The 27,044-nt window shown below is 42.2% G+C and overlaps 1 protein-coding gene across 2 annotated transcripts in view; it reads left to right on the top strand.

Moving 5' to 3' along the window:
• Positions 1 to 27,044, top strand: part of DLG5 (discs large MAGUK scaffold protein 5) — a 176,044-nt gene that overhangs the window by 126,637 nt on the left and 22,363 nt on the right. For both annotated transcript variants that reach the window (XM_068255433.1, XM_068255434.1), the window contains exons 21-26: positions 114 to 282; positions 10,520 to 10,682; positions 14,531 to 14,661; positions 22,607 to 22,771; positions 24,415 to 24,598; positions 26,173 to 26,321. In XM_068255433.1, the coding sequence (XP_068111534.1) occupies positions 114 to 282; positions 10,520 to 10,682; positions 14,531 to 14,661; positions 22,607 to 22,771; positions 24,415 to 24,598; positions 26,173 to 26,321 (961 nt within the window). The remainder of the gene's footprint in view (positions 1 to 113; positions 283 to 10,519; positions 10,683 to 14,530; positions 14,662 to 22,606; positions 22,772 to 24,414; positions 24,599 to 26,172; positions 26,322 to 27,044) is intronic.

Below are 27,044 nucleotides of genomic sequence, written 5' to 3'. Positions count from 1 at the left end.
AAAACAGAATAAACTTTGAGGTTAATCTGATGTAAGTATACCACATTTGCTTTGATTCTGCAGTGGTTAATTTGTTTGGCAAGACAGATCGTGGTTTACTTGTGTTCCCGCAGGTTCGCTGTCACAGTCTGAATGCAGCAGCCCCAGTCTAGCCAGTCCTCCTCATTCTCCTCTCAACTTGGAAACCTCATCATTTGCAAGCAGTCAATCCCAGAATTCCATTGCAAGTTTGCCAAGAATATCTATAAGCACAGTTCCTATGGGAGAGCGCAGGAAGGACAGGTGAGAATGGGACTAATGTTGCATGGATCTAAATTTTAAAGGTACATGTTTATAAAAAATCCCTTTCCTTTCACTGGCCTTGAAGCCACTGTGGAGCACATTCCACACCTGTGCCCTAATGAAGAGCTTTATGCATGCAGTGAAGCGTGCTGGAAAGGAATATCTGCTGCTGGGTTTTCTCTCTTTGGCAGATGTCTGGCCAAGTTTTCTTTTTGTCCCACTTCTGTGTCTTCTTGGGTCCTTTGCTGCTGTTGCCTTATGCTGGGAATACACGGCTTGATTCTGCGCCCGATCGTTTTGCCCGCTCGATTCTCTTATCTTCCGCTCATTTTTCTTATCTTTATTCACTTCAATGATGAGTCGAGCAGCAAAATGATCGAACGGTGACCGGACATGTCGGAAATTATCTATCAAGCCATCTTAATGGCTCAAAATCGAGCCCTGTATTCCCAGCATAGGTCCTGTTCTGGTTTGCACTTTCTATTGCCAATATGAATTTTCAGATGGGCGACAAGAAAGCAGGACCCAAAGCAAAAGGTTTCACTCTCCCTACTCCCCTAAATGGAAATTTTGGGGGGAGTAAAGATTAATTGGGTATTGCTGCACTATTCCTCTCTAGGGATAGTCAAGGAGATGCAAATAAATATAAGTTGATGCTTATTTTGATGATGATTCAAAACAGACAAATCACATGTTACTGAAGAATTTAATCAGTCCATATTCAAAATGCATACATTTACATAACATTAACATACAAATATGTATTCAACTGGAATTATTTGCATCTCATTGACCATCCCAAGTCTTAACTGCCCTAATATATTTATATTCTTTCCCTATTTTGACTTAAAGTGCACGGAGCACCAGTGCACTTTTTTCTACAATACAATACAAACTCACTATGCCATCCGGGGGCCAGGGGATCTGGGGAGCACCATTGCTTACCTACGTAGAGCTGCCCCCGTGGCCCCCATCCTTGTGGATGTAGCCATTACTGTTCGCAGCTGTCTGCACTTCAAAGGATCCACCTGTCTAGAGTGCTCCTTACAGTAATGCATGCCGCAATGCATGTTGGGAGTTGTTGTACGTAAATGTGTGTAGATATCCCCAGGGTACACACATCTACATACTACAGCTCCCAGCATGCATTGTGGCCAGTAGCGCACAATGCAGGTGGATCTTTTGAAGTGTGGCCAGCTGTGGATGGTGATGGCTACCTACCTAACGAGCGTGTTTTTTCACAGCAACCAATGTAATTGATAGAGAAAACTGACAAAATGTGCAGAATCATGCAGAATGTCAGGATTTTCTGCATGCAAAGAACGCATTAAGGGCTGATTCACACTACAAGAACTTTTTAAACGCTAGGGATTTGAAAAGCAATGTAATGCTATGGGTGATTTTTACAAAAGCACATCACTCCAGTGACAACACTCACAGTATAACATTAGCAAGAGCTTATAAAATCACAAATCGCTAATGTTATGACACACGCTCTGTTATATGTTAAAGTGTTTGTTTTAATCTTCTCAATTACTGTTACAAAGTGGATATAAACATAATCCTTGTAAAATGTTAAAACCTTTCAATAAAAATTATTGAATAAAAAAAATCACAAAGCGCTTAGAAAAGCTCTTGTAGTGTGAATTAGCCATAAGTGTGAACTAGCCCATTGGTTAACTTGAGTTCTCAGTTTTTCTGTGCTGAAAAATGCGTAGGGAAATAGACAAGTGTGTTCCCTGCCAATGCTTTTCATTTACAAGCTGTTGCTGGGAACTCCTATTGTGAGATCCAGCTTTTTTAGCTCTAGTGATTTGAAAAGCTCTTGCTGATGCAATGCTATGGGGGATTTTTATAAAATCACATTGCTCAAGTGAGGACACACAAATAGCATTACATTAGCAAGAGCTTTTAAAATCACAAGCGCTTTGAAAAAGCTTTTGCAGTGTGAACCAGACCAAAACCATACAAACCTATCACAGTTATTAGAAACATTAATAGTGGCTAAACCACTATTTGGTACATTTCTAAAAAGAAAGAACACATTGAGGTTGATTTACAAAAGTCGTAGAACAATAGAATAATAATATAATGGTCTTTTTCTGCAATGTGCAACCCACACTTTGGTAATAGCAATATAGTGAGAAATGCTAAAAGTTTGTGAGTAAGTTTGACCTTTTGCAGTCACGTGCAAGTTAGGCCAGATTTATGTAAAGGACCACTATCACAAAAAATTATAAAATTTAAAATATTGTATATTTTAACACATGCACATAAGACATACATTTCTTCCAGAGTGAGATGTGCTTACTTTACTTTTTTTCCCATGTTGCTGTCACACAAACGGTATCCTGGTTTTACAAGATGTGCAAAGCAATGTTCCTGCTTAAAACTAGCCTCAGGTATTCTAGTTTTTTTCAACTTCAGTAAATCAACCCCACTTATGAGCTCACAAATGGCAAAAGATCTGCACAGCCATGGAAGACAACTGCTGGATGATCACAGAATGCTTTCTATACCTGTCCAAGTGAAGAATGCTCTCAAGGGAGTAGATGTATCTATCTGAGGGTTTATAAATAGGTGCAAACCACTGATTTATTTTTTTTCCCTCATCATAGAAGTGAAAAATTTTGATTTTCTATGTAGAATAGAACTGTCTAAGACCCATGCTTACACAAGTCATACACAGCTAACCTGTTCAGTAAGAAAAAGCTAATGGGCACCACCTCTAAAGGCACTTGAATTTAGTAGATCAAAAGAGGTAAAGACTTAGATTTGATAAGGGAACAGAGACCTGCAGGGGAGGTCACAGAGATGCAGTGCGAAGCTGAACTTCGCTGTGCAGAGTTAATCAGGTGCCAGATAATTTACTTGTGTGGGGTCTGGTGTTAGTCATGAAGAGAATCCGAAGACATGACATAAAAGTTGTTTAGGTGATACCTTTAATGACTAGATCCAGTTCTGAAACATGCCTGAAGAAACTTAGTTTCGAAAGCTTGCAAAGAAATATTGTACAGTTAGTCATTAAAGGTATCACCTAAACAACTTTTGTTATGTCTTCAGATAATTTACTGACAGCTGCTGCCTTGGATGAGCTCAGTTTATTTCCCTTTATTTGCATATTCTGATACTGTTTTTTTGTTCACCACTCCTGAGGGCCGTTGTGAGGGCCCAGCAAGGTGTTGCCTATAATGCAATCCAGAATGTGGTGAATTCTGTAAGCTCTGAAGTAGTCATTGAAGCAATAGTCTAGAAAGTCTAGAAAAATAATATATTTAAGGAGGTTTGTCCAAATACTTTTAAGCCCCTGAAAACAAAAGAATTCTGTATAAAAATGGCCATGTTTTATAAAGGTTTCCAAGTCACATGGGTTTTAGGACATTAATGTATATATAATCCTTAAAGTGAATGGGAATCGTACAAAACAAAAGCCAGATACTTACCTAAGAGGAGTGAAGGCTCTGGGTCCTATAGAGCCTTTCCGTTCCTCTCTCGGTCCCCGTTGCAGCGCTGGCTCACCTGTAGCAGCATTCGACCTATTTGGTCAAATACTGCTCTCTCTGCCCCCGAAGGAGGCTTTGGAAGTCTTTGGGAGCCCGAGTGCTCCCAAAGAATGCCCGATCCATACTTTGCACGTGCAAACGCCCTCTCCCGCGCACTCGCACGTACACAGTATGGAGCCGCCTGTAATTGGGAGGATTTGTCTCCCGAAGACTTCTGAAGTCCCCCGCATAAGGGGTTTCATATGAAGGAGCTGCCACTACAACGAGGGGACCAGGAGAGGAGAGGGAAGGCTCTATAGGACCCAGAGGCTTCCTTCTCCTTAGGTAAGTATCTGGTTTAATTATTTTTTTCTTATGATTCCCAATTGCTTTCTGTGGACTTATTGTTGACAGATATGTGATAGCTGGCAACTTTAAGTTTTGAACAGCCCAGCTACCATGCTCATCCCATAACATAGTGATTGTGCAAACAAGGAAGTCAGAAGTGCATACTTGCTGGCTTGTTCCAGGTAACTTGCCAAGAATTTAAGGTATGGGGTGATCAAGACAGTCACCTAGCGGGTTATTAAAAAAATGACATCATCCACTCCCCTGTTTCTGTTGTAAGATTAACTTAACATTTTATCAACATGAGAACTTGGTAATGTTCAGTCTGAAAATAGTCATTGAGTAATAAGTTCTAGATGTATGCTTTTACACTGCCCTGTCCTGACTGTGTCTGCACTAAAAATATAGAGGCCTTTTGAGTTCTCTTTTGGTTATGAATATTGATTTCTAAATGTTTCCAAATGTCGTGTGCTTGAATGTGTATTCGTTGTGTTTTGTGTCTATTAAATGTCTGTCATTATTAATTTGTGTTTTTGTTTATTTCTTTCCTCTTTTTCCTTTCGCTAACATGGTCTGTTATTTCATCTATTTAACAATGTATATATTGCTTTATTTGTGCTTTACACACCATTTCTGAAATTCACATTCCTTTAAATTTTAATTTTATTATGTTTTTAAAATGTTTGATTTTTTTGTTTTGCTTTTATGAATTTTTTTAATACAATTTTTCTAACCATCTTTCCCGTGGACACCATTTCTATATGATCTACCCTTATTTTGTATCTGATCTCTGCTGCTTTTCTCTTGTCTATGTTGCCCCATTTTCTTTCCAAAGCCATTATTACTTCTACCCCCACATCTCATCTTCCAGATATGTTTTCCGCACTAGGTCCTTACTGAGACTTCCAGCCCGTTCTAGGCCCAGGTTTTCCTCAGTAAGATGCTTGAGGTCTGCTTCTCTTTACTTCCTCACTCTAGGCTCTCTCTATTGCTACTGCTTGGAATGTCTCTCCCAGCCTAGTCGTACTCATATGCTGCTTTTCCTACTCCTTTTTAGACCTTCCTACAGTAACTCTTCTCTTACAGCATGTTGGGATGCTCTATGCAGCTTCCATGCAATCCATGGCTTTGTTGGGTGGGTCTGCATCGCACTTGCTGGCCATTGCTGCTGTTGAACTGCAAAGTTTTCTTTACAATTGTTGCATGTTGATGCATGTGTTTTTTTCATGTAAATTTTGGGATGGGTTCCAAAGAGGAGGAGAAAAGCTGAGTAATATTATTGTTGAGAGGATTTGAATGTGCTTTGTTTAAGCTTGTATTGTGGTAAGGCATGCGCATCAACTTAAAGGAATACTATTGATTCACATATTTTTTTCAATTGACACAGGAATTGTTTGGGAAGTGCTGCCAAGTACTGTTGTATACATTTTAGTAGCAACTTCTTTGTTTACTGTTAGCAAAATACTTTCAATCTTTACTGACTGAGCCATGAGGAGAGGGGAAATTCCCCTCACACTTGATCAGTTAACTCTATGTGTAGCTCTGTGTGTGACAGAGAAGAGAGCTCCCAACAGCTGCAGCTCCTGTGTCCTGTGTTTCTGACTGAAGTGTCTGAAGAGATCTTCAGAAGTGTCTGAAGAGGAAATGTAACTAATTGTCACAGCTTTCCATACTGTTTTTGCTTTCAGAGTTTGATATGTTTGATATTTGCTTTCTGTAGTCTGATATGCAACTCTGGCTGTGCATTGAAGCAGACACCCCTTCTGCAATTGATTTGTCCCAATATAGCTAAATCCTACCCTCAATAAATTACAGTTTTTGCCTCTGATATTTAACATGAAAAGTAGGAAAATGTTTACACAGCTACTTAGACATTATTTGCACACTGTCATTTTAGAACACTTGGATATCGATAGTATTCCTTTAATGGCAGTTTAGAAATAATATTGGAATTTCTGAAGATTGAGGCTTTACAATGTGTAAAAAGTTTTTTTTTTTTCTCCTTACAAGGCAGCATAGTGTAAAGACAAATTGTATGATACATGTATGCAAGATGAGCCACAATTTGTAAGCATTAAGGGCTGGTTTCCATTAGGAGCTGTGGCATTTTCTGATTCAGCAGCGGCTTCTGTTCTGATGCGCAGCCATAGCCTGAATCGCTGAGCCACGCCATGCACAGTTATAGCAGTTTAGCTGCGCGCTGCACAAATCTGCAGCATGCTGTCCAGATGTTGCACTGCACTTCAATCTAGATGGCAAATCATTAGGCATACTGTATAGACAGCGTTTCTCTGCCCCACTCGCATGCAGGGAAAAAGTGCAGATTTGTCCTGGATTCAGGCATAGTGGAAATGGGTATGTATGTGTGTCTGGAAGATCAGGAGGTGGACGCCTGACTACAGAGACGTATTGAATCTGGATGATTGCCGTCTCTGTAAGCAAGTGTAACAGCTGGGAATTGATGGCCCCATGTGGTTTTAAATAATTACTTTCTGCGCAGAAAATTATTTTAATATTTGTACTGTGGTAGGCTCTTGTGAAGGAGCAACTTCGAGAATTATATGTGCAATAAACTTCACTCTTTGATCACTAAAAAAGATGTGCATAGCAGGGCTGTGGAGTCGGTACAAAAATCCACCGACTCAGACTCCTCAGTTTAGGATTCCTCGACTCCGACTCCTCTAATTTGCATATTACAATCTTGTTGACTGAATGTATGTAACATGAAATTCATGTCTTAACTACCATGCTTAGGAACTTTAAAAGACAACTGAAGTGAGAAAAATATGTAGAATGACATATATATTCCCTTTAGGGCTCGTTCCCACTATCGCGAATCTGCATGCGTCCAACGCATGCAGATCCGCACATGTAATGCAAGTGGATGGGCCTGTTTCCACTGTAGCGTTGTTGAGGTGCGTTTTTTTCAGCGTGAAAAAAACGCACAAAAGAGCCAACGATTTCGCCTGCGTCGGGAATCCGTGCGAATCGCCGCTAATGTATTTAATAGTAAAAACGCATGCGTTTGTTACATGCGTTTTTACCCGCGATTTCGCGTGCGATTTCGCACCTTTTTCAATTTTATTTGGCCCTGACAGTGTCATGGTTAATTTCGCATGGCACCCTGCCATGCGAAATCGCATGCGAAATCGCGGGTAAAAACGCATGCGGATTTACAAGCGTCGGAATGCGGCCGAAATCGCGTCGCAACAGTGGAAACAAGCCCTTAGTCATAGACTAAAACTAGTCCTTGGTAAGATTACTAAAAAGTAAAAGGTACAGACCAAAACAAAGAACATCTATTAGGTCCTTGGCAATGTAACTGTGGGTACATGTAAGAGTGATGTGCAGGTACTCTGCAGGAGAATGAGGGGATTCTTCCTCTATTACACATTCTTCATGCACAATCTGAACCAGGTTTATGGGTGATAGACAACACCTCTGAGTTCAATGTGCCCAACATTCTCAGTGGATTCCCTGCAGCTCTGTGGGGAGTGCATATGTAGAGTATAGTACTACTGTGTAACAAAGTAAACCTGAGACAAATGAAATTAGAAGTTTTATACATACCTGAGGCTTCCTCCAGCCCCCTTCAGGCTAATCAGTCCCTCGCTGCTGTCTTCCTCCGCCACCTGGATCTTCTGCTATGAGTCCCAGGTACTTGAGCCAGTCTGGCGTAGTGCGCATGCACACACTCCGCTGTCGGGAGCGTACTGCACTTGCGCAGCACTATTGCACAGGTGCAGAATGCTCCTGGCTGTAGGAGCCAGACTGCGCTGACTGGCTGAATTACCGGGACTCATATCAGAAGATCCAGGTGTTGGAGGAGGACAGCGAGGGGCTGATTAGCCTGAAGGGGACTGGAGGAAGCCCCAGGTATGTATAAAACTTTTCTTTTCATCTGTCTCAGGTACCCTTTAATTTGTAGTCACCAAACCAAATTTTTACATATCAAATTATTTGATTTCATGAGCAAAGAGAGTGCGTACATTTGCATAAATCAGCATCAACACAGAATTATTTCCATCTCATTGACCATCTCTATTAGTGACACGGCTACACATCAGACTTTATTCTTACAGCATAGATGTTATTTAGTAAATATAAGAGATTCCTGTGTACACATCATATATACTGTACAGTCACAATCAGATATGTATAATAAAAAAAATACGGGGACTGCTTTATTGAAGCACCACAAGTAACTATTTTATGATTGGTTTATTTTTGTGGACTAAGCACAGCTATTACTGTGTATATAAATTATTTATGATGACTATTATCTGAGAAATAGAACATTTTATCATATTTTCTATTTTAATTACAGTTTAAATTCATTAGGAGTCGGTGCATTTTTTCCCCGACTCCGACTCCAGGCACCCAAAATTGCACTAAGTGAGTGATCTTAGGAGTAGTACTTTTATTGAGAAGGAGCACAAATCATGTGGAGAGTGACCGGTGACGGTAAAAATTTTCTTTGAAATAGTGGAAGTGGGCTCTTTCCTGGTGCTATTAAGTCAGGCTAAAGCCTTTTGTCTTTGTGATCGTTGTGTTGCGTTACGGCTGTCACAATTTGTCATAAAATTTTTTGAAAGTCTTTATCACTTTAAGTAATTTGCTTCTTCCTGCAAGAGATAGAATTATGGGCCGTTTATCTGGTAGATTTCATTGTTGTGGCATCAGATTTTTAATGATTAACAGCTGCATGCGATTTTCAATTCAGTTCAATTCACTTTATTGTCATTGTGTAACACAACGAAATTACTTTTCATGACAACCCCACGGTGCATATAGGGAACATAGTGATAGTAACAAGGAAGAGAAGAAATTATACAAGTATGCTAGGTATTACAGATGTTTAAACAATTTGTACACAGTGTTAATTAGTTCAGAGAGGATTCAGAGTTTATCAAGTTTATGGCGGATGGGAAAAAGCTGTCTTTCAGTCTGTTTGTGTGTGTGCGGGTTGATCTAAAACGTTTACCTGATGGAAGGAGCTCAAACAAGGCATTTCCAGGGTGAGTGTTGTCTTTGATAATGTTTTTGGCCCTTCTCAAGCTGCGAGTATTATACAAAAGTTCCAGTGATGGTAGTTCAGTGCCAATAATGGCTTCTGCTGTTTTAACAACTCGCTGCAGGGCTTCTCTAGTAGCCTTCGTGCAGCTGTTGTACCAGGCCGTCATGCAATTGGTCAGAACGCTTTCTATAGTGCATCTGTAGAAATTAACCAGTTGAGGATCACTGCTTCTGGCCCCGCTGTGCGCGGATTGGCCAGAAGCAGTGAATATGCATAAGTGTTAATGAGCGGGCGGGGGGGGCGGATCCACTCGAGAGAGCGGCCGGGCACATACAGCATTACTAATCACTGGCTAGCGATGGAATGTTGGCAGCGGTAGGCGGAGCTGTACAGAGCATACAGCTCCGCCTACCGCTGCCGTCATTCCATCGCTAGCCAGTGATTAGTAATGCTGCATGTGCCCGCCGCTCGCTCGAGTGGATCCGCCCCCCCCCCGCCCGCTCATTAACACTTATGCATATTCACTGCTTCTGGCCAATCAGCGCACAGCGGGGCCAGAAGCAAGTTAGACAGCGGACCGAAAAACCGAAGGCACTGACGATCAGCAGATCGTCTTGCCTCGAACTGCGGTTTCGGTTTTGAACCGAAAAACCGTGCAGCCCTAGCGAGTATATCCCAAACTCTATATTTTAACTGGAAAAGTTGGGGGGTCGTCTTATACGCCCAGTCGTCTTATACGCCAGAATATACGGTAGCTACAATGATTCAGAAAAAAATGTCCGCACGCCACCCTGGCGATTTTAATGTAACGCCAGGGTGGTTAATACCCAAAGTTGCTTTCTACAAAAAAGAAAAAAAAAATTTAGAATGAAAGAATCTTAGAATGAAAGAATCTTAGAATGAAAGAATCTTGCTATAACAGTGGAATTAATTTGATGACGGACTGCCTGTGGTAGCTTGGTTTGTAAATGAGTTTATTAAAGGTTCGATCTTATTTTTACTCTAAAACTACTCTTACTTCTTGTGAGGGCAGCGGTGGGGCGTGTCTAAAGATTAAAAAATTTGCATTTTGACCTTCAGTCCTCTTTAAAATGCAATGGTTGCTTTTAACCTCACGATGCATGGAGGACGGATAGTGGTAATATTGGATTAAGAATCATTTTAATTATTTTTGCAATACACGGTACAGATCATACTCTTTGCTACTTATTAGCAACATTTTTTATTTATTATTATTGAATGGCAGGATCGATTTCCAAACCATACATACAAGACCTCAGTGAGACGGTTGGATATTTCAATTGTAAAACTGAGGAACTATTTGTTGAAGTGAATGACACCGTATCATGATAGTTTTGGAAATAAAGATATTTTGTCCTTTTTGTAACAGACCACTAGTGGATGAACCGCGACATGTCAGAGTACAGAAAGGCGCTGAACCTTTGGGGATTTCAATTGGTGGAGGAGAAAGCGGAGGAATCTTTGTCTCTAAGGTGACGGCAGGAAGCATTGCCCAGCAAGCTGGGCTGGAATATGGGGATCAATTGCTGGAGGTAAAAAAAAAAAATTCTATTGCTGTTTAAGGTTTCTCTTTGACGCTCTAAATTTAGCAATGTGACACAATTTGAAGTGTTAGTGAAGGGCTAGGTGCACATTTGAGCTGGACTTCGAATGGCCAGCAGGAGCAGACAGTGTAGTGTCCACTCTGATGATTCACTGTGGTCCAATTTGTGCCCCGAGCAAATGGGTTTCAACCATAGGCTATATGGGAAATGTATTTGCTCTCAGAGAAGAATCGCAGACCACACAAAAGTGCAGTCCACTTAGGCCCGGTTCACATCTGCGTTTTTTTCACGGAATGTAACCGGAACATATACTGTACAAACGGAACGGATGTGAAGGGATACAATGTTAACCTATTGGACTGTTCACATGCGTCCGTTGGTAAGGATACGATTCCGTTCCCTGGACCAAGAAAATGCAGCAGGCCCTAAGTTTCTGGACCGTTCTGCCCAGTGACAAAAAAATTCTTATGCATTGGGGCAATGGAAAACGGAACGTTTCTTCACACTAGCGAAGAAATGGACGATTCCACGGGGGATGTGGGGGCGCGAACCTGAGCGGCGGGAGGGTGTACTAGCCGGGCGGGTGGTGAGCGAGGGTGAACAGGGCCGAAATACATACCTAAAGGCTGGCGGTAGAGGCTTCCGTCTTCTTCTGCGTCATGTCACTAGTCACATGACGTGCTGTGAAATCACAGCACAAGAAGAGGAAGTCGCTGCCGTTAGGTATGTATTTGCTGGCAAACGAAGTGAAAACCGATCCATCAGTGATCGGATCAGTTTTCACAATCTGTTTGCCAATGTGCACAGAGCCATCCGGATCCAGTGAAGTGGAGACTGGATCCGCTCACCAGATCAGTTTGGCTCAATATTTCTAATGTAAACCGGGCCTAACACTTAAAAGTGTGAAAGGAGGTTCTGTCAACTCTCAGTTTTCCAGTGTGATAAAACAGATAAAAAGCATGTTTTCTGCTTTAGTAGGAACACAGCTTAAAACAGAATATACAGTATAATCTTGTTCTAGGAAACTCCAAGGGACCAGGAAAAGTGGTTTACTATATCAGAAATTGTCCTAGAAATGCCCCAGCATGACCTGGTACATTCTCTGCTACAAAGGACCAACTTTATCCTCACACAGTTCAAGCACTTGCACATTTGGTTGACTACAAGGTACACTATACCTTAGGGCTACATAGCCAGGCTGGACAAAATTGCTGGTACAGTATCCATGGCTCCTTAAACTGCAGCTGTCACTGAATAGAGGCAGCCACTCGCTTCCCTGTGAGGGGCTCTGTTACCTCTGCGGGCAGGATTTGTAGCACGTCTACTACAAAACTTTCTGCTCACACTTGGATCAATCATGAAGCCCCTCTTCAAAATGCAGCCAATCATAAGCCACTCACATCTGTAATGCAAGTAGCTCTGATACATCCGCTGGCTGAACTTAGCACTCTTCTCTCCACTCTCCTTAGTTTTGCAGTGAGTAGGCCCGCTCTGATCTGCACTACTAGTGAAAGTAGCCTGTACTGTGCTCCACACGTTACCAGGAGCATCATCGCTAACAAGCAAAGAGATACCCGTGAGTACCCGTGGGGTACAATACCATGGGTGGACTGTGATAATACTTTTATCGGTGATTGCAAAGTGGAGACGCCTCATCCTGTTGCTTGTATTCACATTATTCCTCATTTTTCCCAGGCTACTTATTTTTACAATTCTGTATATCCAGTGCTGGTGCCATTGTTGTCCTACAAATGTTATCAAGCATCAACTCGCCTACAACTAGCCTGAAGAGGGCAGCCGACCATGGATTTCACACTGACATATGACGCATGCACCACAACTTTTTACTATATCCAGAGTCAGCGTCACATAGGGGCCAAAAACGTTTACTATAACAGAAGTTTTAATACATCAGAGTTTACTATACCAGGCGTGGCTCTCATAGACTTATAATGGAGATTAACTGGGACTTGAAGAGGTAGTTTACTATACCCATATACCAGATTATTATTATGAGATTATACTGTATAGTCTTGGAATTTGTATTGAAAAAGGTGGAATGCAAAGACCACTCGGCAAAGTAAAATAAACTGTACACTTATGTTGACCAAAAACACGAATGTCTCCCTGATGCACACTTGAGACTTGGCCAGTGTGGTCCAGATTTTATGGTATTAGTTGGGCCAACTTTCCTTCATGGCTCATTTTCTATTCCAGACTTGTACTCTGCATATTCATCAATTGAATTTTGTCATTTTGTCACTTTTCTGGATTTCTATAGTGCCAACATATTAAGTAGAGTTTTACTGAAAACTTGGAACAGTTCAGGTTACTCTGTGTTTGTCAAAGAGACTTGCACTCTATGGCAAATTTAGGAAGCCAGTTAACCTTCTAATACGTTTAAATGTGATAGAAATCTGGAGGAAACTCACACACACTTATAGATTTTTCTTTTGGCAGAATCAATAACTCTTGTGAAATCTGATAGAAATAGATGCCTGAACATTCCGGCCTGACCATTTTTTGACCCCAAAATCGGTCAAATTGGTTGATTGTACCGGACTGGAGATATCGATCAGGAGCAGTGGTAACTTGGCAGCCCATAGCATTGCACTCCCATTGAGCAGTGCAACGCTGTGGTTGGATAGCTTTTTGATAGGTTTCATAAAAATCTATGTGCAGTGTGTGGAAGGATTCAATGAGCTTGGTCCCTCTCTGATCAGATTTTGATCTGAAAGGGATATATCCTTTGGCAATATTGAATGGCGATCTATAAGTGTATAGCAAAGAAATGAACAGCGCTACTTAAAAACAGATGAGTGCTTACCTGCAAAAAAGTGCACACCCCACTCATGGGATTCAAATACACAATGAGCATACACATGACCTGTCTACCACTTAGGTCCCCTCCCATGGAGGAAAGACTTCTTCGACAGTGGGAGGGACGAGTACCTAACAAATTGCAAATTGTTAGTGGAAACTAACATCCTCCAAGTGGTAGACAGGTCATGTGTATGCTCATTGTGTATTTGAATCCCATGAGTGGGGTGTGCACTTTTTTGCAGGTAAGCACTCATCTGTTTTTAAGTAGCGCTGTTCATTTCTTTGCTATGTTTGATTGATTTATTTCTGGTCAGCTGCTCCCACTTAATAGTTTTCCTTTGGTGTATATCCAGAGCCTCTGTTTGGGTTCAAGGTGCGTTTGCAGTTTCTGGGGGGGCTCAGCGCATCTCTGAGCTGAGGCCATTCAGAGGCGGCCTGGTGATGCGCTGATCCCACTTTTTTTGCGCGATCTATAAGTGTATGGCTAGCTTAACTAACTTCATGAAGATTGTATTCTGTGTGGGGTTTGAACTATTGAATCTGTGCGTCAAGAAACACTTAATATATGAGAGAACCATGATCGAAAGCACTCTACCATACCTAAACAGACCAGAGGTCCAGGTGACCAAGAGTTACATTCAGTACCAAAACTTAGTCTGAAAAAGTTAAATCTTTTACCATTTAAGTGGGGTCCTTTTGTGTGACATGCTGGGTATTTATTTCCTAGAGTGGAAGGGAAATAGCACATCACAATATTTAACATTTAAACTTTGAGCATAATACAATAATTTGCCATGGGATGATGAAAGTAGGATTTGGGTTTTCTCATTCAGAGAAAACTAGTAGTAGATGCATAGAACATGATGGGGGGAAATAACAGTAGTCTTTCTAGCTTATGTGGTTTGCTACCATCTTGACAGGAGCTAATCTAAACCATTGCATTAGGATGTGGCAAATTTTTTTTTTTTTTTTTTAAATCATACAATTTATTGTTCTCTGCGGTTTGCTTACAGTTTAATGGTATAAACTTGAGAAATGCTACGGAGCAGCAAGCTCGACTGATCATTGGACAGCAGTGTGATACCATAACTATTCTGGCTCAGTACAACCCACACATGTGCCAACCCCTTCATTCTCGATCCAGGTGAGCTTATTGTTGTGTACATTTTCTGCTGAACTTTATTTTTAGGGCTCAAACAATACTATGAGTTGTTTCTAAACACAAAATTGAATCTCTTATGTTTTGAACTTTGTTATTAATAAATAACCGGGCACATATGCAATTCACTCTTTCTACCAAAGTTTTCTTCGAGGTGATATTTCCACACCTTGTCATAAAATGCCTTTTAAGCCACCAACAAGAAAGAAAATACTCAAAATAATTTTAGTACTTTTTCACCAACTTAGGGGTACTTTTTCAATTGTGAAATGCTTAAAATTAATTTTATAGAGAACATGAAAATTATCTCCTAGGAAAAAAAGTTAATTGCAAATGGGCCTATGTATTTTACTCCAAAGGTATAAGGATACATTTTTTGAGCATTTTTTTTCTACTGCCTTTTTTTTTATAATGTTAAGGAAAAAATTATTTCTATGTCATTTAGTTAAATTACAACTGGTTTAAAGGGGTTACATTTTTATAAAAAAAAAAAAAGAGAACTTTTCATGTTGTGCACTTAAAGCGAACCTTAAGTCAACTGAAAAAAATGAGATTTACTCACCTGGGGCTTCCCTCAGCCCCCAGCAGCCGATCGGTGCCCTCGCAGCTCCGCTCCGATGTCCCAGGACCCGCCGGCGAGCACTTCCGGTTTGCCCGTCACCGGCCGACAGGCATGGGAACGTGAGAGATTGTTCGCGTTCCCAGCCTGTATATCGCCCCCTATGCTGCTATTACGGCCTTCTTGTTCGCGTTCCCACCCTGTATATCGCCCCCTATGCTGCTATTGCGGCCTCCTGCCCGCAATAGCAGCATAGGGGGCGATATACAGGCTGGGAACGCGAACAATCACTCGCGTTCCCATGCCTGTCGGCCGGTGACGGGCAAACCGGAAGTGCTCGGCGGCGGGTCCCGGGACATCGGAGCGGAGCTGCGAGGGCACCGATCGGCTGCTGGGGGCTGAGGGAAGCCCCAGGTGAGTAAATCTAATTTTTTTCAGTTGACTTAAGGTTCGCTTTAAAGTAGACCCGAACTCTTGCAAAGCTCAAAAGGAAATTATTCAGAAATGTACCATGTATGCATTTAGAGTGTTTAGCCTGTCTAATTCCCCCTCATCTGTGACTAAGCACAAGTTTTCATTTGATTCCTAAGCCGTGTCTGCTGACTGCAACGGCGGAGAGCACATTGGTATACACAGGATATTAACAATGTGAATGAAAAACAATTGCTTTAAAAGGCAGGTGGGAAACCCTTTTAAACTTTAAGAAGAAAAGAAAAAATTAGCCCCCCATAAACATCTCACATGCACCGTGTCAACATTAGACAATATAACTGCACAAGAAAAAGGGTTGACTCTTGGGTGCATGTGAGGTAGAAAAAATTAGTACTTTATTATAACTCTAAATAATAATGACAAAAAACATTCAATCATTAACAAACACATATAATAACATATACCATAGACTTATTAAAAATGGAGGTAGAGAAAGTGCTGTGCATCATGGAAAATCTAGATAGAGAAGGGGCTGCAGTCCCCAAACTCCACAAGACCAGGTACCCCAAAAGGCCTGTGTTGAAAAAGGATTTGTTGAGACCTGCTTCAATAGCGTCTGGACCTGGTGGCAGGTGTACATATGTCACATACTGCAATTCAAACAGCCCAGCCGGCTATTCACTCTTTTGAACTGAGCACAAGGCTCCCAAACTAGGCAGTTCATATATGATTCCCACTCGCAGAATTTTCAAAAGTAACAAGCCAGAAGCCAATGAAAGTTAGTTCAGTGCAGCATGCTGAAGCCAGTAACAGATTGACATGAAAGAATGGTAAGCAGAAGCAAGTTGGTTATTGAGCCAGCATTTGGTACCGTTTAAGCACAGTTCATGACCTCAGTACAAACGATGGATATTGCCAGACATAGTTTACCCGTCCTGGAATCCTATGTGAAGTCAGGTCCTATAGTCTGGAGCGATCACACAGGAGACGTAGAAAAACATTTTGGAGTCCATCCTTGCACAGCAAAAGATCAAACCTCCATGTGTGGGGGAGTCCTATAGCTCTACATGTTTCGCTGCTATACACAAAGCAGCCTCATCAGAAGCAAGCAAACCCCAAGGAGAAATAGTGAATACTGAATGGTGAGAAACTCACCCTTAAATCCATAGAAGCTCCGTGAAAGTCCGCCTCCCAGAACACCGCCGCCAGGTCACACCCACTTCCGTAATGCACGTCTTCCGTGCCCAGCCATTGGCTGACGCTCGGTGACAGTGCTGTGCGTGCCACCACCAGGAAAGGAATCTGAGCGTGCGCTCCATACTGTGCGCACGTCTCTAGACCGTCCCAGGGGCGGCATTACGCACATTATAGGAAGCAGCAGGGATCCATATGCGGCGGTAGGGGGCGGAATCCGGAAAAAATATATACGGAACATGACGCATATAAACTATACATATTAGCCCAACCAACCCACCCATCCATTGTATTGCATAAAGTCCAAATGCTGGTAAACCGTCACTCCACCGCCAGAAAACCTGGACAGGACAGCAAGGGCAGACCAGCAAATGACTGCAACAGAAAAAGAAAAAGGGGAAATGTTGGACAACCAACAAAAAGTATAAAATAAAGAGAAATGGGGGTACAGACAGGTGCAGGGCCCCTTAAAAACGGACTCTTAAGGCACAAGTGCAAAAAACGCACACCTATGCAAAAACCTAGAGGCATGTAAATCAGCATGATGAAAAGGTACACCAGGACGTGAAGGTAAGTATGAATACAGGTACGCAGGCAGCCCCAGGAGCATGGCAGTAAAAGATCATCACACGCATTCACCGATGGTGCACCGCCACGGTGCCCCTATCTCGGTAGAAACGCGCGATAATTAACGCTATCATTTAGGCCCTTTCCCTTAGTAGCATTAAGATTATATATCCAACGCGACTCCAATTGGAGTAGCTTTTGATCTATGTCCCCTCCTATATTATGTCTGTGGATTCTATCCAGACCCACGAAACGTACAAAACTAGGATCTCCTCTGTGATCCAAGTTTACATGATGTGAAATGGGGGATTTGAAATTACAACAACCAATATCGCCAATGTGATCCTTGATTCTCTCTTTAAACGCTCTATGTGTCTTACCGACATAGAAACAGCCGCACCTACAAAATAACAAATAAATCACACAGGTGGTGTTGCAGTTGACAAAATGGCGCAGGGCCCAGCGTCTCCCGCCGGGCAGGACTACCTCCGAACCGACCAACAAATAGCGACAGTATACACAACCTCCACAACTAAAGGTCCCTCTAGTCGTGCAGTGTTGGGATCGGGATTTACGTACAAAATGGCTAGACGTTATGTTTTCTTTAATCGTTCTCGCACGCCTAAAGGTTAACTGCGGCCTAGCCGGTACAAATTCTTTTGCCAAGGTATCCCCATGTAGGATGTGCCAATGGCGTCTAAGTATGCGGTCCAACTGGTCTACCTGGTCATTATACCTGGTGACCAGTCGCACCACACCCCCAGAATCTGTTCTACACTCCCCAGTGGAATGCTTTTTGTTCCTAATCAGCTGACCGCGATCCGAAGATTTAGCCCGTTTGTAGGCTTTTTTAAGCCATCTATCTTTATAGCCTTTCACCCGAAAACGGTCACGTAAAAGTTTGGCTTCTTTTTCAAAAACGTCGTCCTCCGTGCAGTTCCTTCGAAGACGGAGGTACTGCCCAGTCGGTATTCCCCGAATAACATGTTCAGGATGTGAGCTATCTGCTCTTAAAAAAGCGTTAGTCGCAGTACTTTTCCTGTACAATTGGGTAGTAATATATCCGTCCTTGTTAATATTGATACGAATATCCAAAAATGGAATTGTCTCTTTATTAAACTCAAAGGTAAATTTCAGATTGCGGTCATTCTGATTAAGCAACACGACGAATTCTTTTAATAAATCCTCGCCCCTTGTCCAGAAAACGAGCACGTCGTCTATGTACCTGTGCCACGAACATTTCCAACATTTCCCCTTTTTCTGTTGCAGTCATTTGCTGGTCTGCCCTTGCTGTCCTGTCCAGGTTTTCTGGCGGTGGAGTGACGGTTTACCAGCATTTGGACTTTATGCAATACAATGGATGGGTGGGTTGGTTGGGCTAATATGTATAGTTTATTTGTGTCATGTTCCGTATATATTTTTTCCGGATTCCGCCCCCTACCGCCGCATATGGATCCCTGCTGCTTCCTATAATGTGCGTAATGCCGCCCCTGGGACGGTCTAGAGACGTGCGCACAGTATGGAGCGCACGCTCAGATTCCTTTCCTGGTGGTGGCACGCACAGCACTGTCACCGAGCGTCAGCCAATGGCTGGGCACGGAAGACGTGCATTACGGAAGTGGGTGTGACCTGGCGGCGGTGTTCTGGGAGGCGGACTTTCACAGAGCTTCTATGGATTTAAGGGTGAGTTTCTCACCATTCAGTATTCACTATTTCTCCTTGGGGTTTGCTTGCTCCTGATGAGGCTGCTTTGTGTATAGCAGCGAAACATGTAGAGCTATAGGACTCCCCCACACATGGAGGTTTGATCTTTTGCTGTGCAAGGATGGACTCCAAAATGTTTTTCTACGTCTCCTGTGTGATCGCTCCAGACTATAGGACCTGACTTCACATAGGATTCCAGGACGGGTAAACTATGTCTGACAATATCCATCGTTTGTACTGAGGTCATGAACTGTGCTTAAACGGTACCAAATGCTGGCTCAATAACCAACTTGCTTCTGCTTACCATTCTTTCATGTCAATCTGTTACTGGCTTCAGCATGCTGCACTGAACTAACTTTCATTGGCTTCTGGCTTGTTACTTTTGAAAATTCTGCGAGTGGGAATCATATATGAACTGCCTAGTTTGGGAGCCTTGTGCTCAGTTCAAAAGAGTGAATAGCCGGCTGGGCTGTTTGAATTGCAGTATGTGACATATGTACACCTGCCACCAGGTCCAGACGCTATTGAAGCAGGTCTCAACAAATCCTTTTTCAACACAGGCCTTTTGGGGTACCTAGTCTTGTGGAGTTTGGGGACTGCAGCCCCTTCTCTATCTAGATTTTCCATGATGCACAGCACTTTCTCTACCTCCATTTTTAATACGTCTATGGTATATGTTATTATATGTGTTTGTTAATGATTGAATGTTTTTTGTCATTATTATTTAGAGTTCTAATAAAGTACTAATTTTTTCTACCTCACATGCACCCAAGAGTCAACCCTTTTTCTTGTGCAGTTATATGATATTAACAATGTATGCTTCCATGAAAGCAGGAAGTAGATGCACTGCAGATTTATTGCAGGAATTGTATCTGGTTTAACAAAGATGTTTTTCTTTAAAGGTTATTATACTGTTGCTTATCTTTTGGAGCAGAGAAGGTGGTCTGAGTTCAGGTCCGCTTTGATTAAGTTCGAATCAGGAAATTTTTGTGCCCGCTACCAGCAGAAACTTGGGTGCCCCATTATAAATTGTGGCTATATCCGATATATCTGTTGCACATGTTTGACTATTTAGCAGGTGGCGCTGGTTCCGAAATTTCAGAGTATAGATGCAGTTTAATATGTTGCCTATGGTGGCCCTTAACACCATCGTATTTGCGGTGGATTGGTGGTGGGGGTTGGTTACTGTTAGGCGTCTGAGAAGCTAGTTAAGGTTAGGCGTGGGGAGTGTTTTTTTTAAGGGTTAGGCATGGGTAAGGGGACCGGGTAAAGGAAATCTTAAGTCTAAAAAGAAAAGCAGTTTAACTTACCTGGGGCTTCTTGCAGCCCACTGCAGTCATCTTGTCATCTTGTGTTGGTGCTGTCCTTCCGCGACCCTCCAGTCAGCAGTGGCAACCCCCTCAAAGCTGGGCAGCGATGTGCATCCTCATTGCACCCCCTTGCACGGTAGTGTTCTGCTTATATGCAGCATGTAAAATCTCTATTGTGCATACGCTGACAGCAACAGAAGCGCGATGGGGATGCAGGTGGCTCAGGGCTACGACTGGCCACCGCTGACAAGCTTTAAGGGGCTCACTGCTGCTGACTGGAGGGTCGTGGAAGGATGGTGCGGGCAAATGACTGCAAGGGGGGGGGGGCTGCAAGAAGCACCAGGTAAGTTAAACTGCGTTTTTATTTTTTATTTTTTTTATTTTTTTTTACTTTATGGACAACTAAAGCGAGAAGAATATGGAGACTGCCATATTTCTTTCATTTTAAGCTATACCAGTTGCCTGGCAGCGCTGCTGATCTATCTGGCTGCAGTAGTGTCTGAATATACCAGAGACAAGCATGCATGCTTGTCCAGGGTCTATGGCTGTAGCTGGATACACACTTAGATGCGTTGCATCCCATTTGGCAAATGTTATGGACTGTGACACAACTCAGTGCAATGCATTAAGAGTCAATGAGGTGTAAAAGTATTAGAGGCAGATCAGCAGGACTACCAGGCAATTGGTATTACTTATAAGGAAATGTCAGCCTACATATCCTTTTCACTTCAGTTGTCCTTCAAGTATCCCTTTTGGTTAGGTATTGGTAAGGGAGGGTTCTGTGTGAGAATAGTGTTAGGTTAAGTTTTAGTAAAATATCGGTATTATTTCCTGTTATTTTACTACTGTACTTTATACTACAGAATCTAGTTCTACTAGACAAAATTGGGCACCAAAATTTCCTTGTGCCCTTTTTTAATGCATGCCTAAAGTCAGCTTGGGAAAAGTAATACTTAAACATTAAGAATCTTTATTATTCAGCTAGTATGAGGTCCCCAATTGTAGATAGTCTAAAACCCTTTAAAAGAAAAGGTGAGTGTTCCTTACCTCCCAATATGTGGGCACACACCACAGAATTAAAAAAATTTTTTTTTTATTTTTCACAATAGGCAATGCATTTTGCAACTACATTTTCTGCTTACATGGGACTTTTTTATGCTGGTTGTTAAACAGCGAGGGTGAAAAGGAGGCAGCCATTTCTTGCATTTTATACAAAGCTTGTTCATGTAGGGTTCATGCACCAAATGGTCTCATAGTTTAAGTGTTCTTTAAGTTATTGATGTGTGCATTAAAGTGTGGGTTGAACTATATACAGTCTGCACTTAGATTTGTTCTTTATGCACACTTGCCCCTATATGGTGACCGTGTTGACAGCGTATTGGTGAAGTGCTGGGACCGTCCTCTCGGAGAAGAAGGTTTTTAATATTGGATAACACCTTATAACTTGAGCCTTTTCTTCTGTGGTAAGAGAGTCCTTTTATAATACGGTGAAGGGGCACAATGTATTTGCGGAGCACAAAGGTGCTATTAGTGACTGCAAAAGGTGCTATTAGTGACTCTCGTTGTTGGAGATTTGTTGGCAATCTTTTGAGGGTACTCGTAAATCGGCCGTCGATCGGTCGATTGGCCAACCGATTTTCAATCGATTGATCGATCGGTCGGCCAGAAAATCGGCTGAGTGTATGGGCTGCTTTATGCTTTAAGCAGCCTCACAATGTTGTCGGCTGTTCATTTGAAGAGTGCATTCATTGACTGTTTTATATGCTGATTGTTTACCATGTCAGTAGCTGGAGCACCTCTGTAGAGTGATGTCTTATACCTGAGTAAGGACAGGTTCATACCTCCATCTGTGTGCTCTGAGGTTGTCCATGTGATAGACCGGTTTGTATGAATCCCTTCTATTTAGTACTCTGGTTTCATACTGCCTGAATGTACTACACTATTGTCTCTTGGTTGTCCGTTCGGTTTTTAAGGTCTTTAGCCTTTCTACATATCTCTCACTATGAATCTACAGCAGGTTATGGTTTCGGCCATTTTGTCTTTGGAAACCTTTGACTTGCAGTGTACATACTTCCATTCTTGCAAGCAATTAGGCAGACTGCAGTTTCCTTTGTGTACACAGTTTTCCTTATATACTGACTTATATTGTGATTTGCTTCTACAGCTCACGACTGGATACAAGCACTTCCCATTCCACGCCTCATGGTAGTGGGGCGGCTACCCCTGACAATCATTCCGTTATTGACACTGTAAGTGAGCAAGATGAGGGAACCATGACTCCGCCTTCTAAGGAAACCACACCCAGCACAAGTCCTCGCAGCTCACTCAGGTGAGATTTCTCATTCATTCATGGATGTTTCTTTAGATACTCAGTAACTTATTTACAAGTATTTACCTCAGTTATTACTGTTTCACTTGCATTTTTAACCGTCTGGAGTTTGCCACACTAAGGTGGCATCTATCTTAAGTCAGGAATTGTCTGCAGTCTGTTTGCTGTAAAGCTACATACACACTTTAGATTCTCCTTGGTTGTAACAATCATTTATGAGTGACCAAACCAAAAATCGAGAATTTGTACAGTTATGCACTGACGTCATTGGCCTTTTCTTTAGTGAGCTAACAAGTTTGCTCTACCCTCACTTCTGTTTGTGTTGTGGTAGCTTTGGTTAAAGTTCCTGCTGCAGGGTGCTCCTTGCTCCTTCTACCTGTCCAGGAACAAGAAGACACTGTTCAGCTGGGAATAAGCGGAGTGCCTGTTCAGTGCTCTTGCCTAAACATTCACCCAAAACAATTAACTTAAAGGACACCTATAGCGAGGACTATCGAGGCTGCCATATTTGTTTCCTTTTAAGCAATACCAGTTGCCTGGCATGCTGATCATAGACTCTAACACTTTTAGCCATAGACCATGAACTAGCATGCAGCAGGTCAGGTGTCTCTATTATTGTCAGATCTGACTAGATTAACTGCATGCTTGTTTACTGTGTTTTTTTAGACACTCCTGAAGCCAAATAGATCAGCAGGGCTGCCAGGCAACTGGTATTGTTTAAAAGGAAATACATTTGGCAGCCTCCATATTTTTCTCACTTCAGTTGCCCTTTAATATCGTTTATGGTTGGGACCCACTACAGGCACTTGTGGAAGAGGAAAGCATCCACAATCTCCCTGAGTGATAGCAATTTGGCAACTGTAGTCACTGATGCGAGCACTCCAGGATCGCTACCAAACTCCTGCAGTGTTTTGCGATCGTGGAATGCTGATTGGGGGACAACCCCCCTTACCACCACCACCACGTCTACTGGCAAAGCATTTCAGAAAGCACTGCCAAAGCTGCTTAGTGGGTTCCAGTCCTTAAAAGGGATTAAAAGCCTGTATAAAACTAAATACTTGAGTTGATTGTTCAGTCTATATCTACGCAGCAGTGACATTTTGACCCTTATTCAATTAACCTTTCCTTCTAAGTTTTCTACTAGGAGATAATTTTACATCTTTACAGTAACTGTTCAGTACTCTGCTCTTGGAAAAGGACCAAAATGTAGGTGAAAAAGTATTAGCAAAATTATGAGAATTTTCTTGCTAGCTGGTGGCTTAAGATATTTTAATGTGTTAAAACATCTCTTAGGAAAAAACGTAGGAGAAAAAAGTCATTTTTCTGTGTTTTCTGTTGAAATTCATTCTTTATCATTCTTTATTATTTATTCAAAGTCTAATTCTGTGCATCCAAGTACGTATTAGACATAAGAAATTAGAGATGTATGCCCCAAGCAAAACCTGCTAGTCAAAACAGCTGGTGGCGGTCTACAGAAACATAATGTAATTTGGGATATTTTATATTTTTCTGATGAAAAAATACTTTGAGTGGCATACCTAATTAAAAAAAATAATGGTAAAATTATCAGTTTTTAAACCTGTAAGACATTGCCTTTTTGTGAGATCCTACCTTTACCCTAATAGTAAAACTTTTTAATACAGGACATCTGCAGATGGTGTAAAAAGACATTCTGAGGTACGAACAGTCATACTTCCCAAATCTGCAGTGGAGCTGGGAGTGCAGATCTGTGGCGGTAATGTTCATGGGATATTTGTGCTGGATTTTGAAGAGGACAGCGCAGCCAGTGGACCAGGAGGGCTGCTACCTGGGGATCACATTCTAGAAGTAAGTGCAATATTGTACTTTCTGAGTGAACTTATATTATCCATTCTCAGCAAAGTGATCAAATACAAGTTCTTGATACAATTGTCCTACTTTTACTTAGTTGGTGGTTCTTTCCTCCTTATCACCAGTTACTTTTTCCTAATCAATCAACTTTACTGTAATCCACTGTTATTGTACAAAATGTTCTTTACAAGTATGTTTTATCTATATTGCTCCTATTTGTCTACTTTTTTCATTTTGTTCTATTAGCACAGCATTACACTACCATATTTTTCAGACCATAAGACACGTTTTTGCTCTGCATCTTTTAGTCCGAATAGTACAGCCTTAAAGAGAACCAGATATGTTGGGGGGAAAAGCTTTTATACATACCTGGGGCTTCCTCCAGCCTCATAAGCCTGGATCGCTCCCACGCCGCCGTCCTCTGTTGCCTGTATCCGCCGGTACCGGGGTCCCGTATTTTCGACAGTCGGAGTAAGCACACGGCCAATTTTCCGCATCACAGGGGCTCCCTCCATATCCTTACGCGTGCAGCTGCCTACTGCGCAGTCGCATGCGTAAGGGTATGGAGGGAGCACCTGTGCATGCGGAAAATTGGTTGCGTCCGGGACCCGGTACCGGCGATAGAGGAAGCGGAGGATGGCGACGTGGGAGCGATCCAGGCTTATGGGGCTGGAAGAAGCCCCAAGTATGTATAAAAGCTTTTCCTATTTTTAGTGTTCATTCCTCTCTGGTTCCCTTTAATCACACCAGAATTTTTTTTACTGCAATTCTGGTCACCATCTATGTGGTACAGGGCCGGATTAACATCTGTGTGGTACAGGGCCGGATTAACATCTGTGTGGTACAGGGCCGGATTAACATCTGTGTGGTACAGGGCCGGATTAACATCTCAGAAGCCTATAGGCACATAAACTCGCCAACTTCCGCCATGCCAGAGATAACTTCTCTTCTCAGCAGCACCACATGCCCAGCTTTCTTCCTCTCCTTGAATACCGCGGCTCTTGTCGTGACGCACACCTGTCACATCCTGCCGCTGTTGTCAAGGTGAGGGCGCTGGGTGCACGGCGCTGCTGAGGAGAGAGGTTACCGCTGGCACAGGGGAAGGTGGTGAGTTTCCTCTCTTGTAATGCTCCGCTGGTCACTTGCAGAGGGATGGAGGGAACAGTTATACGATGCGGGGGCTGCAGCAGCCGGCTATCTATCCGCTCCGCTCGCAACTCTGCAGAGGGGAGGGAAAGGAGCGGCGGGGACACTTTGAGCGGCCAGTGAGCCTCCTGTCAGTCACACACGGCCTGCCTATCACATATGCTTCGCCTATAGGCACATGCCTACAGTGCCTTGTGGTAAATCTGGCCCTGGTGTGGTGTAATTTGCTCTAAAAGTGCAGCTTACCTTGTGCAATGTGATTTTATAAATATTACCCATAACATTGCATTAGCAAGAGCTTTTCAAATCACTAGCGCTTAGAAAAGGCTGCTAGTGGTGGGTTTGAGCCCTTAATGTCAATTCATGCGTCTTAATTTAATTTTAATACAGTCTATGTGAACAAGTTTGTTTTTCATCTCTTGTAGTATGGATCTGTGGATCTGAGGAACAAAACAGCAGAAGAAGCTTATGTAGAGATGCTGAAGCCAGCAGAGAACATTAGGCTGAAGGTGCAACAGAAAGGAGAGGAATTCAACAAAATCAAAGAACAGTCTGGGGATGGATTCTATGTGAGGTCCGTTTTAACCCTGGAAAAGAGATGAGCATTACTTATAAAAATAGGCCTAAAACTGTACCATATCTGTTACTGCACCCACATCATATATTTGGTATTAATTTTGAATTACAGTAATTAAAAACAAAAAGGGCAAAGACAAGCTTGAAGAACCTACAAAGGAGCCTTTAATCTCTTTTCTGTGGCTTACATAAGTATTTAAAACCTAATACAATTATATGCAAATCACTACAAAAAGCACTAAGTGGTTGCAATTTGGGTTTTTTCTGTTGGGGGGGGGGGGGGGGGGGGGGACTAGCCTAAACTGGTGTTGCTGGAGAGAGTGCAGATATTGGCTGCTTGTCGGCACAGAGTGGCAGTACTGATAGAATGTGTATGTTGCAACTCTGCTGAATCATACATTGTTGGGATTTGGAGAGGGCAGACATGCTTTTATTGTCAGTTTTTAGCCACATGTAAATTGGAAGTTGTCTTCTTTTTTTTTTCTACTGCATTTAAAGCAACATTATTTTAATTTAATTTTGTAACAAAGTTTTAAGATGTTTAAGCGTTTCCAATATAAAAAGCAGAATCATAACTAGTACATTGCTGAAAGGTCTAAAGTGAGCCAGTTGACATTATTCAGTCTGCGTGGGACTACAAGAACCAGCAGAGATCTACATGGTTTACTATACAGTTCCTGTCTGTTCCTATTCTAGAAGTTAAAGAGACTCTGAAGCCTAG

The sequence above is a fragment of the Hyperolius riggenbachi genome, chromosome 10 (genome assembly GCF_040937935.1).
Source record: "Hyperolius riggenbachi isolate aHypRig1 chromosome 10, aHypRig1.pri, whole genome shotgun sequence".
NCBI classification, from domain to species: Eukaryota; Metazoa; Chordata; class Amphibia; order Anura; family Hyperoliidae; genus Hyperolius; species Hyperolius riggenbachi.
The sequence above is the reverse complement of the archived record's forward strand: the minus strand, read 5'-3'. Positions and strand labels throughout refer to the sequence as shown.